Raw genomic sequence first — 18,777 nt, 5'->3', positions numbered from 1 at the left:
AGCCTGGCCCCCGCCCACTATCTGCCCCCTCCCACTTCCCTCCCCCCCTCAGAACCTTCACCCATCCAACCCCCCTGCTCCTTCTTCCCTGACCCCCCCGCCTAACCGCTGCCCCCCCCTCCCCCCGGACCCTACCCCCTATCCAACTCCCCCTGCTCCCTGACTGTCCCAACCACTATCCACACCCCTGCCACCTGACAGGCCCCCCGGGACTCCCATGCCTATCCAACTGCCCCCTGCTCCCTGTCCCCTGACTGCCCCCAGGGACCCCCTGCCCCTTATCCGACCCCCACCTCCACCCCCCCCCCCATGCCACTCAGAGCAGCAGGAGCTCGCAGCCCTGCTGCCTGGCCAGAGCCAGCCACACTGCTGTGCTGCCTGGCAGGAGTGGCGGGCCAGAGTGCTGGCAGCGTGGCGAGCTGAGGCTGTGGGGGAGGAGGGACAGCAGGGGAGGAGGGCTAACCTCCCCAGCCAGGAGCTCAAGGGACGGGCAGGACAGTCCTGTGGGCCGGATGTAGTTTGCCCACCTCTGCTTTAAGGCAACAGGAAGATTTTCAATTAAAACAGAATGAAGAGCTGGAACTAACCCACCTCATCAATCCGCAATTTAAACACCCCACAATTATGAGAAAGTTTGTTCTGATATGAACCTCTCTGTTCAGTGAGGTCTCATCTCACTAGCACATGCCTTAAACACAACTGCAAAATGAAAGAGCTTACAGTTTTTCTATTAGCTTACTAACACTGAAAAAATACAGGTACTACACAAAAGATATGAAGAATCCTGAGTAAACAGCCATATCTGTTCAAAATTTAACAAAAAAATCAACACAACATTATTAGCTATAAAATACTAAACATATGGCTCTGCAGACTTACAGCAAATCTTTCACTTAAAATTTGAGTGCAGAATCTATCCCTCAAATGATATTTTTATTAATTATTGTAGCACCTAATCATAGATTAAGGTCCCACTGTGTTAGGTACTGTATAAATGCATAACAAAGAGGGTCCCCTGGCCTCCCAAAATGCTTACACTTCAAGTACAAGGCAAGAGACAAAAGATATCAAGAAACAACTGGGAAGCAATAGCTTATGAAGGCCTTAAAAGCAGAGACTAGTAGTTTGCAATTGATGCAGCAGAAAAGGGAGAGACAGAAAAAGGGCAGAAATTAAGAGGTGATGCGGTCAAAGCAATGAGCCAGCAAAATGATCTTTGCAGCAGCATTAGACAAACTGTATTGTCAAGGCTGGAGAGAAGGAGGTTACAGTTGCGGGAGATGTGAGAAGACGGAGTTGTGGGCAAGTGAATTAGCTATGTAGATCGAGATGACGGGATGCATCTTAGAGATGTTATGCAGGAAGAAGCACTAAGATTTAAATGTAGTTTGTGCATACGCATGTGCAATTCCCACTGAATTCATTGAGTTGAACCCACATATCCCAGGCAATAATTTTGCCCTAAATGCCAAACTTAGGTTATGTCTACACTTACAGCAGCATGTCACATACAAACACAGCATGCCCAGCTAGCATCGGGATAAAAAGCAGTGCAAATCGTGAGGCACTGCTTAGGCTAGTAGAATGCCCGACATACCTGAACGCTAGGGTATATACCCTACTTGGCTCTCTACTCGCCCATGCCGTGCATCCCACATCTACAATACTATTTCTAGCAGTGTAGTGTCCCACTGCTGGAGCTTTTTACCACTGCAATGAAAGACTCCAGCAATAGGGAAAGGCTCTGCATGGTGGAGGCAGTAGGAAGAAAGGCTCCAGTAATGAGCCTTTCCCCACTGAAGCCTTTCACTGCTAGGTGTAGCTACACACTGCACTGAATATGGATGCGGCCTGCCTCTCACTGCATTGGGTAGCTCATGTACCCTACATGCTACTGCATGTGTAAATAAGGTCTGTCTTTACCCAAATTCAGACTTACTTTTGATGTTTAACTTCCATTTTCATTTTTTGTTTTGGTGTACGGTCCCCGTGACGTATTACAGCTATAACACATCTCAACTCCATCCTGAAAAATAAAAAAAAGTCAAGTTACATTTCCCAGTTCTATACACCACTCATGGTTTTTATATTATTAAATGTGTGAGTCAGACAGACAATTATTTAGTCGACAAAAATATACTTTATTAAGTACTGAAATGTTTGTAGGATATGCAAGAACATAAGGTTATCTGAAAATGATGTAAGAATGTGATTTACTATAAATACTGGTTTTAAGACTTAGCTAACTACAGAATATCTATCTTAAATAGTTTTTGAAACAGATCCATTTTGAGGTTTATTTAGTAAAAGCATGTTTATTAAAAATGTGTGTTAAACTGACAGTAGAATATTGATTAGCAATTAAGCAAGCTATTTTTAGAACAGACTACACTTGAAAATCTGTTGTTCTGTACTCAGCTTGCCTAAGGGTAAAAATCTTCGATTGCTGGAACAGCAATCACAATTCACTTCTTGTTTTCAGCACACAAAACAAGTGTCCTTAGCCAAAAGCTGATATACCTTGGGAGAAGAGAAAATTCACATAAAGGTTATGTAAGGACTTTGCACAATTCAGCTAAAGATACTTTTCTCTTACATTGTTCCAGATGTGGTTGGCACAATAGGGATATCTTCAGCTTCCAAAGGTATTGACCATGGGATTTGAAATTGTGGAGCAAGTTCTCGCATTATGATATTTCTAAATGGGGAAAAACAAAAATGTATGTCTAAATTAAAATGCTGAAATACTGTATATATTAATTTCTTTAAATGGAATATTCTGTTTTAGTCAACAGTTTATTAGACAAACACTGACCACTGGATGGGCACTTACAGATGTATTTTTATTTTTTCAAATATTTAAATACTATTATGTTGAACTATTGAAGTCTGGTCACAATAACTACAAAGACAACAATCTAACATTATCTGTAAAATATAGGTATAATAAGTTCTTGTAAGAGCTTCTTATGATCTACTCTGGTAAGTGTCATGTTAAAGTACACCAACCCGAACTATATCACTGTTCATACAGATTTTAATCTGGAGAACTTTAAAGGATGGTGTAATGTATCTTAGATACTTAATCTAAGAAGAATGATTCCTAGACTTCCCAAACTTAGTGCAAATATGCTGTTGATTTAGCTCTGCTATAACAATGCTATTTTGAATATAAGGAAAAAATGTAGATGAACGCTTTTTGCACCATGGTAGGAATCAAGACTAAGTTGACGGTGTAAAATTGGAGAAGTGCACGTGAATCTTCAGAATTCCTGCCACTAACTCGAAGCAACAAGACTGTAGTTATTATCTAACAGGAATTATTCCCCTCCTTTCAGCTCAGATAATTCAGCGTGGTATGGCCTTTTTGAACTACACCAGTAGTATAATCTTGTTGTAAAGACAGTTTAACTGGACAACACAGAATCACCCTAGTTTATGGGTGACAAATCAGTGGCATGGTAGCACAGAAAAGGGGGCACAGTTGAAGGAAGGGAAGGCACAGCCAGGATCCTTCTATTTCACTCCAATCCTGGTCTAAATTTTCAGCCCTTTAGGCTGTTGTAGCCAATATGAATTACAGTAGTCTGATGGCTGCCTCAACATAACATTGGCAGCAACAGCCATGCCCAAAGCCGCACCCGGACGAAGGCAGTGCAAAGGTGTGCTTTCAACCAACCTTTGTACAGCACACCTGCACTTTTTATTTGGGTTAGTTAATCTGTTAAGCAAATTTAACAAGTTAGCATATTTCTTTATTTTTCTCTCTAACAAAGATGTTCTCAGATTACTTTTGAATTCTGCAACTGTCACTTTTCTAAGGCATAAGGGAATGCACATGGAAATAAAAAACTTTTAGAAATTTATTTTTGATTTCTAGTTATTCTAGATGATGCTCGCTTGTTGGATCATATTAAAGAAGTTCTGTATTAAAATCACAAATGAGTTTGATTCCCCAGAGTTTAAATTCCAGGGTATTACTAATTAAGAGGTCTCTTGGTTTTTGGTACTGTTTCTCTCCCTCTATGTGTGAAACTTGCAAGCTGCTAATTGTGTTAGTACATTCTAAGACAGAGTCTGTTCTCAAAGCAATTCACAGAGAGAGAGACTCAAAGCAATACTCTAACAACAGAAACAGCACCCAGAGACTCCCCGCCTTTTTGTTGTATTAACAATTGTGATTAAAATAGAGATAGAGGATGTATGTGGATGGATGCTTGGTGTGGATAATAACTGAATGATCAGGGAGGTGCCAGCCTAAGAATCCAGTGTCCATCGGCTGAAGAAGGCGTCAAGTGGAAATAACCAGAGGACCCCACCCGGAGGGCAGACTGGAATCCACCCAACAGCCTCAAGAATGGGAGAACCAAAGAACAAGATAACATCTTGGAGCCGTCAGGAATGTGCTATCTGCTGATTGATTCAGCAACAGCATGATGAAGCAATTCCCATAGACTGGCATAGGAAGAAATTCCTATAAAAATAGACTCTAAAAAGTGAGAACTTTGGGGTCTGATTCTGCAAACCAACTTCCAGGAGCATCAGATGAGCATCTGACAAGGCCCTGCTCCCTCCTCATGTCCAGGCCACCTGGCCAGTGGCTTGGCATGAGCAACTCTAAGACTGGTAACTATAACAACCTTGCAGAACCTGTGTGTGTGGGTGTGTATGTGTGTGTGTGTGTGTTTGTATGAATGAATGTGTGAATAAATATGAGATTGAATGGAATGTTATAGCTATAACTAACTGCTTACTATGATTCTTTCTGTATTCACAATAAATGTGGTATTTTGCCTTTTTCCCTTTAATAAGATCCTGCTGGTTTTTATTTTATTGGTACAACACGCTTTAAAAGCAAAGGCTTTTTCTGCTTTAAAGAAAAAACTATCCAAAAGATTCCTTGAACTTGTTTCAACCCTGGAGTAAAAGTAGCCCTCAAAAAAAATGTTTAAGACAGAAATACTTTGGAAACTGGATGAAAGAACTTCCATAGCAAAGACAAATGATTGCATGAACATACACACCAATCATATAATATCAATTAATGAACTCTTACCCAAGTATCTTCGCACAATCATCATAGTATTTCATGGAGTTCTTCACAAAACTGAAGCCATTGACGTCACAGACATAGGACTGTCCATTAGCACGCAACAAGTCAAAGCCACAAACTGTTTGCTGTTAAGAATAAATAGTGAAAAGCACAGTTTCCATTTCAGTCAAGGGTCTCGTGTTTCCAGACCTGCATGTTAAGTATGGTTCTGATCTGAAAAGGCAACACAAAAATGGCACTGTGGGTTCTATATTTATTGTTCTTCAGTGACTCCATATTAAATTTGTTCAGATTATACATGATGTTTCCTAATTACATGCCTGACATCCCAACCTGAGTTCTTAACTTCTCACACACCACTAGCAACATGAATTCTGCAGGCCAAATTCTGCTTTCCGTTACACTTTTGCATCCACATTATCTTCAGAACTCCCACTGTCCACAGAATTTGGACTGTGGAATCATCGTTTCTAGTAGTGGTAAGAGATAAGGAGAGAGGTAAACACACACACACCCTTCTTATTTCTCAGAATTACCAAAAAATATGCTATTTATAAACTTGATGCAGTAATGCCATTTTTAACAGTCACCTTTCAGAATATTATTTATTATTTCAGAATTATTTATATTATGTAGCACCTAGGAGCCCTAGTCATGGACCAAGAGCCACTGTGCTAGGTTCTATACAAACACAGAACAAAACACAGTTCCTACCCCAAAGAGCTGTGAGAGTAGAACCACACAAACTGAAATTGGTGGGAATGTACTGTGCCTCCGCTGTCACCACGAGTGCTATCATAGCTACACTGTTATTATACTTGTGCTAGCTTACTGAGAGCTAGTGTGAGTATGCGTACACGAGGAGGGGAATCATAGCCCTAGCTCATAGTGTAGATGTAAGCCTTAAATAGTTATTAGTAAAGATATTTTGCTCCTTTCCCAGATTATTTCAAATTAGTTTTCAGATACAAAAACTACACATTTTATTTGGGACTCTTGGTTCTGACATCACTGAAGACTTTACAGGTTAATATATTCTAGCACTGGGACCAGTGCTGGCACCAGTTAGGAGCCACCCCTGTGTGATTTACTGCAACTGCATCACAAAGGCCCATTGTTACTAACAAAGCATATATTTAAGATTATGCAAACTGAATGCAAATGGATTTGTTTAATACAAAAAAACATCAGCCTTTACAAATTAAACTGAAAAGGAGTACTCCTTTTCTTTTTGCGAATACAGACTAACACGGCTGTTCCTCTGAAACCTGAAATTAAACTGAGTGAAAGTAAGTTAGCATGCACACATGCAAAACAGGAGAGAAAAATATGCATGTCACATTAATCTACAGTGGTATATTTCATGTATGAGTTTTCTGAATTCAGCTGTCTCTATTTGTCCACAATGGCAATAGTAGGCATCTTTCAGTCTCGAGAGACCATGGGAATCCACCCCAAGAGGTAAAAAATGTACCCAGTTGGTTTTAATGGCAGCCGCAGCTGTGGCTGAAGAGACCCATTCGAGAGATAATCTCTGCTGCATCTGTCACATTTAAAAGTGATGTTTTGACCCTTTGGGCTCTGCCTTCTGCAAACTCTTTTCTCCTCTGCTAAGCTGGACTGCTTCCCCTCTTAACTCAGGAGACCTTTGTTTAGTTCTTGTTTCCAAAGGCTGCATTCTTGAGTGTGATCTTCCCAGTTGTCCACGCCCATGTCCATTTCTTTGAGGTCTCACTTGCACACATCCTTAACACAATATTTTGGGTGCCCTTTGGGTCTTTTTCCAGATGTCAATTTGCCGTAGACAATGTCATTTGGGATGCGCTATCATTCATTCAGCACACATGCCCAAGCCAGCAGAGGCATCTCTGGTTGAGGAGAGAGATGGGTACCCAGAAGTCACCTAGTATAGAATAGGCCCAACAAGGAAAACAACAGAACATCACTGGCCATCACATACAGACCCCAGCTAAAACCTCTCCATCACATCATCAACGATCTACAACCTAACTTGGAAAACGATCCCTCACTCTCACAGACCTTGAGAAGCAGGCTAGTCCTCATTTACAGACAGCCCCCAACCTGAAGCTAATACTCACCAGCAACTACACACCACAGAAACACTAACCCAGGAACCAATCCCTGTAACAAACCTTGTTGCCTGCTCTGTCCCCATATCTACTCTAGCGACACCATCAGAGGACCCAACCACAACAGCCACACCATCAGGGACATACCTGCACATCTACTAATGTGATATATGCCATCATGTGCCAGCAATGCCCCTCTGACATGTACATTGGCCAAACCAGACAGTCTCTATGTAAAAGAATAAATGGACACAAATCGGACACCAGGAACGGTAACATACAAAAGCCAGTAGGAGAAAGCTTCAATCTTCCTGGACATTCTATAACAGATTTAAAAGTAGCCATACTTGAACAACAAAGACTTCAGAAACAGACTTCAAAGAGAAACTGCAGAACTAAAATTCATTTGCAAATTTAACACCATTAATTAGGGTCTGAATAGGGACTGGGAGTGGCTGGCTCACTACAAAAGCAGCTTTGCCTCTCCTAGAATTGACACCTCCTCCTCAATTATTGGGAGTGGACTACATCCACCCTGATCGAATTGGCCCTGTCAACACTGCTTCTCCACTTGTGAGGTAACTCCTCTCTCTTCAAGTGTCAGTATAATAATGCCTGCATCTGTAATTTTCACTCCATGCCTCTGAAGAAGTGGGTTTTTTACCCACAAAAGCTTATGCCCAAATAAATCAGTTAGTCTTTAAGGTGCCACCAGACTCTTTGTTGTTTTTCTGGTTGAGGAGAGTTTGCATGCTGGCCCACTTAAGCACCTCAGTGTTGGTGACTCTGTCCTTCCAGGAGATACCAAAGGTTTGATGAAGGCAACGCGTATGAAAGCTGTTGAGCCTCTTTTCCTGATGAAAGTACAAGATCAACATCTCGCTCCCATAAAAAAAAAGTGTGCTGATAACACATTCACAATACACACAGATCTTTGTGTGTTCTGTCAGTTTGTTGTTCTGTCATACCCTCTTTCTTAGTCTAGACCAGGGGTCTCAAACAAGCGGCTCGTGGGCTGGGGTTATTTTCTGTGGCCTGCCAGCTCCCCACAGCCCCCCGGCCATTTACCTAGAGTGGCTCCAGCCCGGCACGCACCGGGGGCAAGGCAGGCTCCCTCCCTGCCTCCTGTCCTGCACCTGTGCCGCTCCAAGAAGCAGCTGGGACCTGGGGGGAGGAGGAGGGCACAGGGGTTTGTGTGTTGCCTTGGCTGCTCCTCCAGGTACCTCACCCAAAGTTCCCATTGGCACCTTGCACCCTGACCCCCTGCCCCACCCCGACCCCCTGCCTGAGCCTCCCTGGGGGCAGGGAGGTGGCGGAGTTGGGGTGGGGATTTCCGGGAAGGGGTTGGAAGGGGTGGGAAGAGGCAGGGCCTCACGGAAGGGGTGGAGTAGGGGCAGGGCTGGTGGAGTGGGGTGTGGGTGGGTGGTCAGTGGTGCGGCCCTCGGGCCAATGTACTAGTCCTCATGTGGTCCTCCTGGTCATTTGAGTTTGAGACCCCGGTGTAGACACTGTGGTGGCTTTTCCCATGTGGATGTTGAGTTCCATTCCAAGTGAAAGGTTGACTGTGATAGTGGACCCCAGCTATGTGAACTTGTTCACCACTTCAAGTTCATAGTTGTTGATCTTGAAGGAGGGTGCTTCCTCAACTCCTTGGAGCATTATATTAACCCTTTTTAGGCTTATGGTAAGCCCAAAGTCTTGGCAGGCTTTGGAAAAAACATCCATAAGGTTTTGGAGATGAGTTTCTGTGTGGTCTGTCACTGCTGCGTCATCAGCGAGGAGGTGTTGGATAAGGGCCTCCCAAGTTTTGGTTTGAGATCTGAGTCTTGCAAGATTGAACAGCTTCCCATCAGATCTTGAGTGCAAGAAGATTCCCTCAATTGAGAAATCAAAATCTTGTTTCAGTAGCAAGGAAAAGATGATCCCAAACAGAGCTGGGGCAAGTACACAACCTTGCTTAACTCCACTACGTATCTGGAAAGCCTCCCAGACTGAGCTGTTGTATTGAACTATGCCATACATGTTTTCATGGAAGGATCAAATCATGCTTGAGAGCTTGCGGGGGGGTAATCCAATCTTTTCTAGAAGGGTAAATAGTCCGCCTCTACTGACAAGGTCAAAAACCTTTGTGAGATCGACAAAGGCTATGTAAAGTGGCTTTTTTTGTTCTTTTTTTTGTTTGTAATTGTCTCAGCAAGAAGATCATGTCAATAGTAGATCTTTCAGCTGTGAAGCCGCACCGTGATTCAGGATAGATTTTGTCTGCAAGGGTCTGAAGTCTATTTGGGACAATTTGGGCAAAAGCTTTTCCCATAATGCTAAGAAGGGAAATGCCATGATAGTTGTTACAGTCACTCCTGTCACCCCTGTTTTTATAGACTGATGATGTTGGTGTCTCAGTTCTTGTGGTACTCTGCCTTCTTTCCAGCATAGACAGAGCAACTTATGAAGATGTTGCAGTAGAATAGGTTTTCCTCTGACAGTATGCAGTAAGAATATTAAAAAGCTAATTATTTAAAAACAGGGGAAGTCCACCAGATTAGGGGGGAAAAAAAAACGTGAGTGCAATTTCTTTTTCCATCCCAGGAGATCTCTAACAATAATACCTCTGTTTATGAGCACTGACTAACAGAATTTTCACACAGTAAACAATTAGTACTACACATTTGATCAGCTAGTAAGTGGTCTGTTTACCTTAAATGCAAGGCATACTTTCCAAGCAATCAACTTCTCTCTTGCATTCAGGATGACTGGATATCTCACTTCTTTTCCTTCACTGTCTCGTTCTACCTTGCCATCCAAAGCTGGGGACTTCCTCGCTTCAGCATGTGCATAGTCTGGACCTACTGTGTACACCTTTATTTAAAAATTAAAATTTATTAACTTAGTTACACCGAGTTTATGTCAAGTTCAAATCACGTAGCTGCATACACACGTCCAAAAACATTACTAGAGCTTGTGTACACAGCAAGTTACTGTGTGGCCCACTACAGGCCAACCTTCAATCTACAGCACACCAGCAGGTGTAAGTGTTCCCTTACACCTTAACTACACTTTTAGAACACATAGGGAACTGTGGTTAAGTGACCAGGGTGCTGGTTTCCATAGAACCCAGTTTTAAGCTCTTAACAGCATCCTGTCAGAGACACTCACTGCAAATTAGATAATGCTCCTAACCAATGATGGGGTGGCTTCTAGGCTCCCTCTTTGTTTTGTGCTCACAGGACATCCAGCCTGATGGATTATCAGTGACAAACAAAGCACGAAGGAAGATGGCTAGAGCACCAGTGGTGGAGATCTTGTGTTAAGCCTTAAAAAACCCAAAACATTTATGTTACAATTGATCAAACACATATGCTGTGGCAGTACAGGAAACAAAGAATAAGTTCTCTTCCTCCACCATAGGACCTGCAAAGTCTCAGACAGCAGATTTTATTTTATTTATTTATTTTTTTTTTGGAGTGGTAAAATGTCTGGTTTTACCAAACTATCTCAGCTTGGGAGCTAGTCCAAGTACCTCCTGTTGTGAGGAAATTGCTTGATATTTTGCAGACAAAACTGATCAAATTAGGGGTGCTTCTGTGGTGGCAGAGTTTGGTCTTGCGAGAAAAAGGGCCTTGTCTTCTCTGCTAGAATTTCAGCCACTAATACTTGCTGAGGTACTGAGAGAACTTCATACCAAAACCTGTATTTTGCATATATGTCCTTCCTGAGTGGTAAAGCCAATAGGAAAGTACTGGGTCCTTTATTTTTAGAGACTGTTAATGCCCCTGAGAGCTGGCAGGCTGCCTATTACTTTGAGGGAAGCTGTAGTGTGGCATTTAGAATATAAGAATGGCCATACTGGGTCAGACCAAAGGTCCATCCAGCCCAGTATCCTGTCTGGCGACAGTGGCCAATGCCAAGTGCCCCAGAGGGAGTGAACCTAACAGGTAATGATCAAGTGATCTCTCTCCTGCCATCCATCTCCACCCTCTGACAAACAGAAGCTAGGGACACCATTCCTTGCTCATCCTGGCTAATAGCCATTAATGGACTTAACCTCCATGAATTTATACAGTTCTCTTTTAAACCCTGTTATAGTCCTAGCCTTCACAACCTCCTCAGGCAAGGGGTTTCACAGGTTGACTGTGTGCTGAGTGAAGAAGAATTTCCTTTTGTTTTATACCTGCTACCCATTAATTCAATTTGGTGGCCCCTAGTTCTTATACTATGGGAACAAGTAAATAACTTTTCCTTATTCACTTTCTCCACACCACTCATGATTTTATATGCCTCAATCATATCCACCCTTAGTCTCTTCTTTTCCAAGCTGAAAAGTTCTAGCCTCTAATTTCTCCTCCTGTTCCAAACCCCTAATCATTTTAGTTGCCCTTTTCTGAACCTTTTCTAATGTTAGTATATCCTTTTTGAGATGAGGGGACAACATCTGTACACAGTATTCAAGATGTGGATGAACCATGGATTTATATAAGGGCAATAAGATATTCTCCGTCTTATTCTCTATCCCTTTTTTAATGATTCTTAACATCCCGTTTGTTTTTTTGACTGTCGCTGCACACTGCACGGACGTCTTCAGAGAACTATCCACAATGACTACAAGATCTTTCTCCTGATTAGTTGTAGCTAAATTAGCCCCCCATCATATTGTATGTATAGTTGGAGTTATTTTTTCCAGTGTGCATTACTTTACATTTATCCACATTAAATTTCATTTGCCATTTTTGTTGACCAATCACTTAGTTTTGTGAGATCTTTTTGAAGCTCTTCACAGTCTGCTTTGGTCTTGACTATCTTGAGCAGTTTAGTATCATCTGCAAACTTTGCCACCTCGCTGTTTACCCCTTTCTCCAGATCATTTAGGAATAAGTTGAATAGGATAGGTCCTAGGACTGACCCTTAGGGAACACCACTAGTTACCCCTCTCCATTCTGAAAATTTACCATTTATTCCTACCCTTTGTTCCCTGTCTTTTAACCAGTTCTCAATCCATGAAAGGATCTTCCCTCTTATCCCATGACAACTTAATTTACGTAAGAGCCTTTGGTGAGGGACCTTGTCAAAGGCTTTCTGGAAATCTAAGTACACTATGTCCACTGGATCCCCCTTGTCCACATGTTTGTTGCCCCCCTCAAAGAACTAATAGATTAGGAAAACATGATCTCCCTTTACAGAAACCACGTTGACTTTTGCACAACAATTTATGTTCTTCTATGTGTCTGACAATTTTATTCTTTACTATTGTTTCAACTAAATTTGCCCAGTACTGACATTAGACTTACTGGTCTAATTGCCAGGATCACCTCTAGACCCCTTCTTAAATATTGGCATTACATTAGCTATCTTCCAGTTATTGGGTACAGAAGCTGATTTAAAGGACAGGTTACAAACCATAGGTAACAGTTCCGCAATTTCACATTTTAGTTCTTTCAGAACTCTTGGGTGAATGCCACCTAGTGCTGGCAACTTGTTACTGTTAAGTTGCTCAATTAATTCCAAAACTCAATTAATTCCAAAATTAACTCCATCACATTTACTCAAGAAATCATCGCTTAACACTAGCAATCTAATTATTGACTATTATCACATCTTTCCCAGGAGAAGGTTGTGGTGAGATACCTCTCGCTGTATCTAGAGGTCTTTGACCTCCTAGGCCGTTGTCACACTAGGTACAGGCATGGCTTTGGCACAGACTTCAGTGGTCAATAATCTCCTCCTGGATGAAGATCATTTGTCTATACAGGTACTACTACTACTTCTATCAGCTGCCTTTGATACCACTGATCATAGGGAGGTGTTACTTGTCAGGACTACTCTGTCTTCAATAGCTTTATTCTTTTCTCTCCAAGATGTCAACAGATTGTTGTGGGCAATTTCTCCTCTTCCCAAAGAATTCTCAGGTATGGCTCCGGCACGGTTCCATTCTGTCAGCTGTTCACTGTGTATATGAGGTTTTTAGAAAGCATGAGGCGTGGTGTTTGCAACTTGCTGATGATACCCAACTGTATGTCTCCATCACATCTGATGAGATTCAGTAGCTCAGCCAGTGTCTAACTGAGATTAGAGAATGGATGACGGTGTACTGGCTAAAGCTCAACCTAGCAGAGTTGGGGAAGTAACTGGATGAGATGGTGGAGGTAACATCTGTCCCTCTAATTGTTGGAATACAGACATTAGTTATGAGAGTTTGCAGCTTAGGGTTAATTTTAGACCCCCAACTTCTGTTTGGTTGTATTACAACCCAGGCCGCCTTTTACCATCTGTGTTTGGCTAGGTGGCTCTGATGCAGGCTTTCATAACCTCAAGATTAGCTACTGCAATGTGTTCCATATGGGACTACACCTTAAAAACATTTGAAGAGTGACAATGGTGTACAATGCAGCAGCTTGCTTACCGAGTAAGGCATCTCACTGGGAGTATACAAGATCAGTACTCTAGGATCTGCACTGCACCATCTTCCTACTGGTCTCTAGGTGGAGTTTAAGATGTTGGTTATGACCCATAAAGTTCTACCTAGCCTGGGACTAGGCCTACCTGAAAGATTGCCTCTCCACATGCCATACTGCCTCAGTTGTGGGCAACCAAAGTGTCCAAGCAGGATCTCTCCTTCATTATAAGAGGGGGTTGTTGGTAGGGCATTCACAGCAAGGGCTCAGAGACTCTGGAACTTGATCCCTCCCATGGTCCAAAATAACATGAATTTGGTGTCTTTCCAGGATCTATTCCCCATACAATGAAGGGAAGGAAATTCTGTAGGTGACTGGCTGAGTTCCTGCTGAAATAATTACTGTAACGCTGCTGGGATTTTATTAATAATAATGCAAGGATGCCTAGTCTTTTATACTCATTTTAAATCTAAATTAATAAAAACTAAATATATAAAGAAAATGAACTAAAAAAACCCTAATGGATAATGCATTAACAATGTACTGTTAGTGTATTTTCTCCAAAGCAGTGTACATTTATAATTAGTCATAGTTTATTAAAATATACTAATACTCCTCTAATGTCTACTACTACTACTAACTAATAATTCCTAATACTAATAATTCTCAAACTTCATTGCACCATGACTCCCTTCTGACAACAAAAATTACTACACAACCCCCACAAGGGGGGACCAAAGTCTGAGCCTGCCTGCGCTCTGCCACCCCACAAGACACATTTTCATCTCAAAAACTGCCAAAGGTCTTGGAATATTTGACTGTTCTAAATAGAAATCAGAATATGCGGTTTTCATACCTTTACATCAGTGCCATCTGTAGGCATGAACTCCTCATAAATGTATGAGCCCGTCTTTCTCACATTGCTTTCAGGTGAATAAACACTGCTCCTGCTGCCAATCTGAAACAAATATTTTTCTGTTAAAGCCTCTCTTTAAGATAGACCTTTTCACCTCCTTAAATATGCACACTCTCAGAGCTTATTTCTGTCTCTTCTTCCACAATTTCCCTCCCCCTCCTGGTTTTATGGAGAACTAACTAAACATATTCCACAAAGGAAGGCTTTATCAATACAAATAGTTTAATCTCAAGACTTGACTATGAAGTCATATCTATTTAATAGAGGTTGAAAATATTAAATAAAAAGTTTCCCAAATGACTGAGTACTTCTTTACCATAAAATGGTACCATGCTACCTCTGTGCTAATATACTGCAGCACTACCAAATTAAGGACACAGATTCTGAAATTACACAGTACAACATTTAGGCTACACACAAAGTTACATTACATCCAGCCTCAGTATGCATCCTCATTGTTAATTGCAATGACTTTTTAATTAATCAAAAGTTAGTAGGAATGCATTGTCACTAGAAAGAACCTTGTTTTAGTCAACAGATTCAGGTCAACAGATCTCTATAACAGCTTCAGTTCCGACCTGTTCAAGTATTTGAGGTGAAAATTCAACAACCTCATTAAGAGGAGTTTGTGTATGTTCTCTCATCAGTTTAGTTTAAACCACCACTATATTAGGCAACTTGTATTCTTGAAAATAAATCCATTCATATGCACAACAAGATGGTGGGCAGAGAAGCAGACCCTGGTTGCAGTGTGGATATCCTAGCGGACCTCCTCTATGTTAAGAAACTCGTCTGCTGAGCATCTGTAGGTAGATTACAGACCCTTTTCATACAACTTCTGTGGTACAAAGGCCATACCTCTGCTAGAGAATTTGGTCTTTTGATTCTGGTTTGTATAGATTTGCATCAGATTCTCCAAAAATATTTTGGGGTTTCAGGTTTTTTTAAGTCACTATAATAGAACCAAGATTACAGTCATTCAGTACAAAAACATTTTTAAATAATTTAAGTGTGGCAATTTCCGCACCTTTCGAAAAAGCCTTTGGCTTCCACCGCCAGCAGATGTTGGATAATAAATGTATACATTGTGGTCCTCGGCACTCACTGGCTTCTCTACAAATGGCTTTTGGAAAACTTCCCCATTCACCTCCACCTGGTCTTCTCCTTCAATCAAATTGCATTCTAGAGAAATGAGCATAAATTAAAGACGATATCATGTGGTAACAGTATACAATAAAAGTCACAACTGCTCACTTTCAAAAAAATTAATTAATATCTTTAGTCTTCAGTTTAAGACAAGAAAAATATTGAACTATTGAAATGGAATCACCAATTTAAGTTCTTATAAATCATGTTTGGAGCAGTTATTCAAGGAAGGAAGTACTAAGAACAGACCCAGATTTGGCACCAGAAAATCTCCCTGCTACAAACTGGGGATGGGCCTCTACTCTATTCTATTCAATTCAATCAGTGCTGGGCTCAGCCCAGCCCTAAAACACTTAACCAGTGAACTTTGGTGCACTGTTGCCTGCTCATCACCCTCCTCTCCATAACTTAGCAGCTCTCTGCCATCCGTATTGGTGCAGGAAGGGAACTCACTTTGGCTGGGGAGTATCTGTGTTTCTTCCCTGCGGGTCACTGGGAAGTACTTTCTCAGTGCAACAGTGACTTACAAGCACCATTTAGGCACAGAGAAAGAACGCACCAGCATCTCTACCACCCCTGCTTCCTGTGTGGAGTGATTTAAACCAAAGCAATTTAATTATGAGTTAAATGAGCATATATGAAACTTTGATTTAAATCACCAATTTTAATCACATTTTGCCTTTGTACATTATTTTCCTAAAGAAAGGCAGATTCCCAATGGTTGGTGTAATTTAGTACTTCTTTTTGCTACCTATACACATTTATTTAAGCAATTATATAATTGAACATACATTTATTCAGGTGCTTAATTGATCCATTTATTAAGGCAGAAAATGGTGAATGATACATTTCTTATGTACTAGATTGATTTTCTATTCATGATTTGTCATTTGTGGATGGAAACTTGAATTCAATTAAAAAGGTATAAAACTAGCATTTTAAAATTGTTTATTTGTTAAATAAAACTACCTTAAATGTGCATGATACATAAGAAGAAGGAGTTTTTCAAAACATGTTTTACATTTAAAACTGATCTGTTTTTAAAAAAAGGATGCATTACCAATAGTTAGTGAACTGAACTGACTGTTTCTGGTAACCATGTCCTTCCAGATTTTAGAACTAATAGATCTCATCCTCTAAACCTCATTTTTATTCATATAGTGGAGAGAAAAATAAGCTTTCCTACTTTTTCAGCTCCCAATCGGATTCTCAACATTTGATTAACTAGTCGCTGAACTCAACTAGTTGAATAAACTGAATAAAGAAAATATTCTCTGAGCCTGCAGAAGAAGCTACTGCTACCAAAGTCAAGTCCAGGGCTTCTACAAACACTGGTTCCACATGCTTCGCCAGCGAATTCCACAAGTTCACTGGTCTGTCTTTTAAAACTTTGGCGGCAAACATGTATTGCCTGATTTTTTCCATTGTATTTTAACGATTTTTTAATAAATTATAGCAAGTTTCGTTCTTAATGTGAGTTATGATAGTTTCAAATTTAATTGAAAAGTTTTAAAAGAAAACTATTGTATTTTAACAAAAAATGCTATTAAAAAAAGATTTTTAAATAACTGATCTTTTTTTAATCCACTCTGCTTGCCTCAGTCCCTCAATTTCAGGGAGAGAGAGCGCCAGCCTCTATTCTGAAACACCTGCTCATAACAATCCCCTTGGCATTACAGAACAGGGAAAGAAGCCATCATTGTCACATCCTTCCACACTGGGCAGAGCCAGCCTTGGCATATCAATGTTTTCTTCACCTTAGCATCTCTCCCCTCACCCTCTTACCTCAAGAAGATGCATATCCTTGTACATAACCTCAAGAAATAATTCTGTTCCGTTTCAAATATTGTACTATTTTTATGAATGATCTGTCCCAAAGTGTCTGTTTAATCATCTCAAACCAACCATGTTCACTGCCATATATTAAATTAAAAACTAACCCTTAGATAGAAATTCAGATTTTTGAGATAACTTATATAGCATGCTACAATTCTACCACCAATGAAATTAAAAATACAAAAATCTTAAAATCTCTGAAACTAAGTATCTATTAATGGAATAAACTGTAAGACTGCATCATAATGGATACAGAAACACTTGGCAAACTTTCAGTACCTTGTATTGCAATTTCTAACTGAATTGAGTTCACTTTTTTCAAGTTGCCTATTGCACAAAGTCCAGCCAGCTACAATATTTGCTTAAGCAGGCCATGTGCAATTTCCTGGCTGTGGTTTGTATTTTAAAAAGTTTATGATACAAGAGCTAGAATCTGATGAAAGTGAGTGCCTGTACTGGACTCAAATGCAATACACAATAAAAAGGGGGGCAACAAAGAGACTTCAATAGTTAAATGGATGATGTAAGTAAGTGACTTTATGAATTATTCTTGAAGTAAGATTGTTTCATTTATGGCTATCACAGCTATATTTACATCTTCATTCCTTCTTCCCTCTCCTGGCAACATTAGGTGTGAGAATATTTGTCCATATATATTAGAAGGATCCAGGTTCAATGTCTCTACTATAAATGTGATTAAGACCTAGTAGGCAAGGGACATCCATTTCTCCAAAAATGGGTCTCTAATAGCCTTCCTGCCAAACCATCTTAGTGATACCAGTCTCAATATCCATTAGTCCACTTCAAATATCCCATTTTCTTTCAAGCTGCCCTTATATGTGAAATGCCTTTCCTGAGGTAAGATACCAGGCCATAGTCTCTCCTCATTCAAATCCTTTTATGACTTTCTATTGCAGTGACATAAAATACTGAGTCTATATACACACACAACATGAACAAAAAAATTATACTTTCCACTAGTTTTTGCCGGGTTATCTTAATGCTCTAACTCCTGTCCGTCTAGCTGTGTTATATTTTGTTACACCAAGTCTGAAGTTCGACTGTATTATTTTAACAGTATCCATTGTATTATTTTAACAGTTTCTAATCAGGGGTACTCGGAACTTTTTGAAATTCAGGTCTCTAACAGGAGTCAAGTTAAGCTTCCAAATTTTGAGGTACCAATGGGTACAATTTTCCAAAAATGCCTCATTAACTTATGAGCCCAAGCCCTATTTTCAAAAGTGATTTATACTTCACTGAAAATCAACTGAAAGTGCTTGAGGCACTTAATGTTTTACTTTAAAATTACCGATAATTTTGGAAAATTCTGACCTATGCTCTCAGCTT

The 18,777-nt window shown here is 40.5% G+C and overlaps 1 protein-coding gene across 8 annotated transcripts in view; it reads right to left on the bottom strand.

Moving 5' to 3' along the window:
* The window catches only part of PPIP5K2 (diphosphoinositol pentakisphosphate kinase 2), a 99,136-nt gene that overhangs the window by 55,644 nt on the left and 24,715 nt on the right, over positions 1-18,777 (bottom strand). For all 8 annotated transcript variants that reach the window (XM_073344611.1, XM_073344610.2, XM_073344612.2 and 5 more), the window contains exons 6-11: positions 15,473-15,627; positions 14,386-14,487; positions 9,838-9,999; positions 5,057-5,178; positions 2,597-2,698; positions 1,940-2,026 (exon numbers count right to left, since the gene is read on the bottom strand). In XM_073344611.1, coding sequence (XP_073200712.1) covers positions 1,940-2,026; positions 2,597-2,698; positions 5,057-5,178; positions 9,838-9,999; positions 14,386-14,487; positions 15,473-15,627 — 730 coding nt within the window. The remainder of the gene's footprint in view (positions 1-1,939; positions 2,027-2,596; positions 2,699-5,056; positions 5,179-9,837; positions 10,000-14,385; positions 14,488-15,472; positions 15,628-18,777) is intronic.

The sequence above is a fragment of the Lepidochelys kempii genome, chromosome 5 (genome assembly GCF_965140285.1).
Source record: "Lepidochelys kempii isolate rLepKem1 chromosome 5, rLepKem1.hap1, whole genome shotgun sequence".
Taxonomy (NCBI): domain Eukaryota; kingdom Metazoa; phylum Chordata; order Testudines; family Cheloniidae; genus Lepidochelys; species Lepidochelys kempii.
The sequence above is the reverse complement of the archived record's forward strand: the minus strand, read 5'-3'. Positions and strand labels throughout refer to the sequence as shown.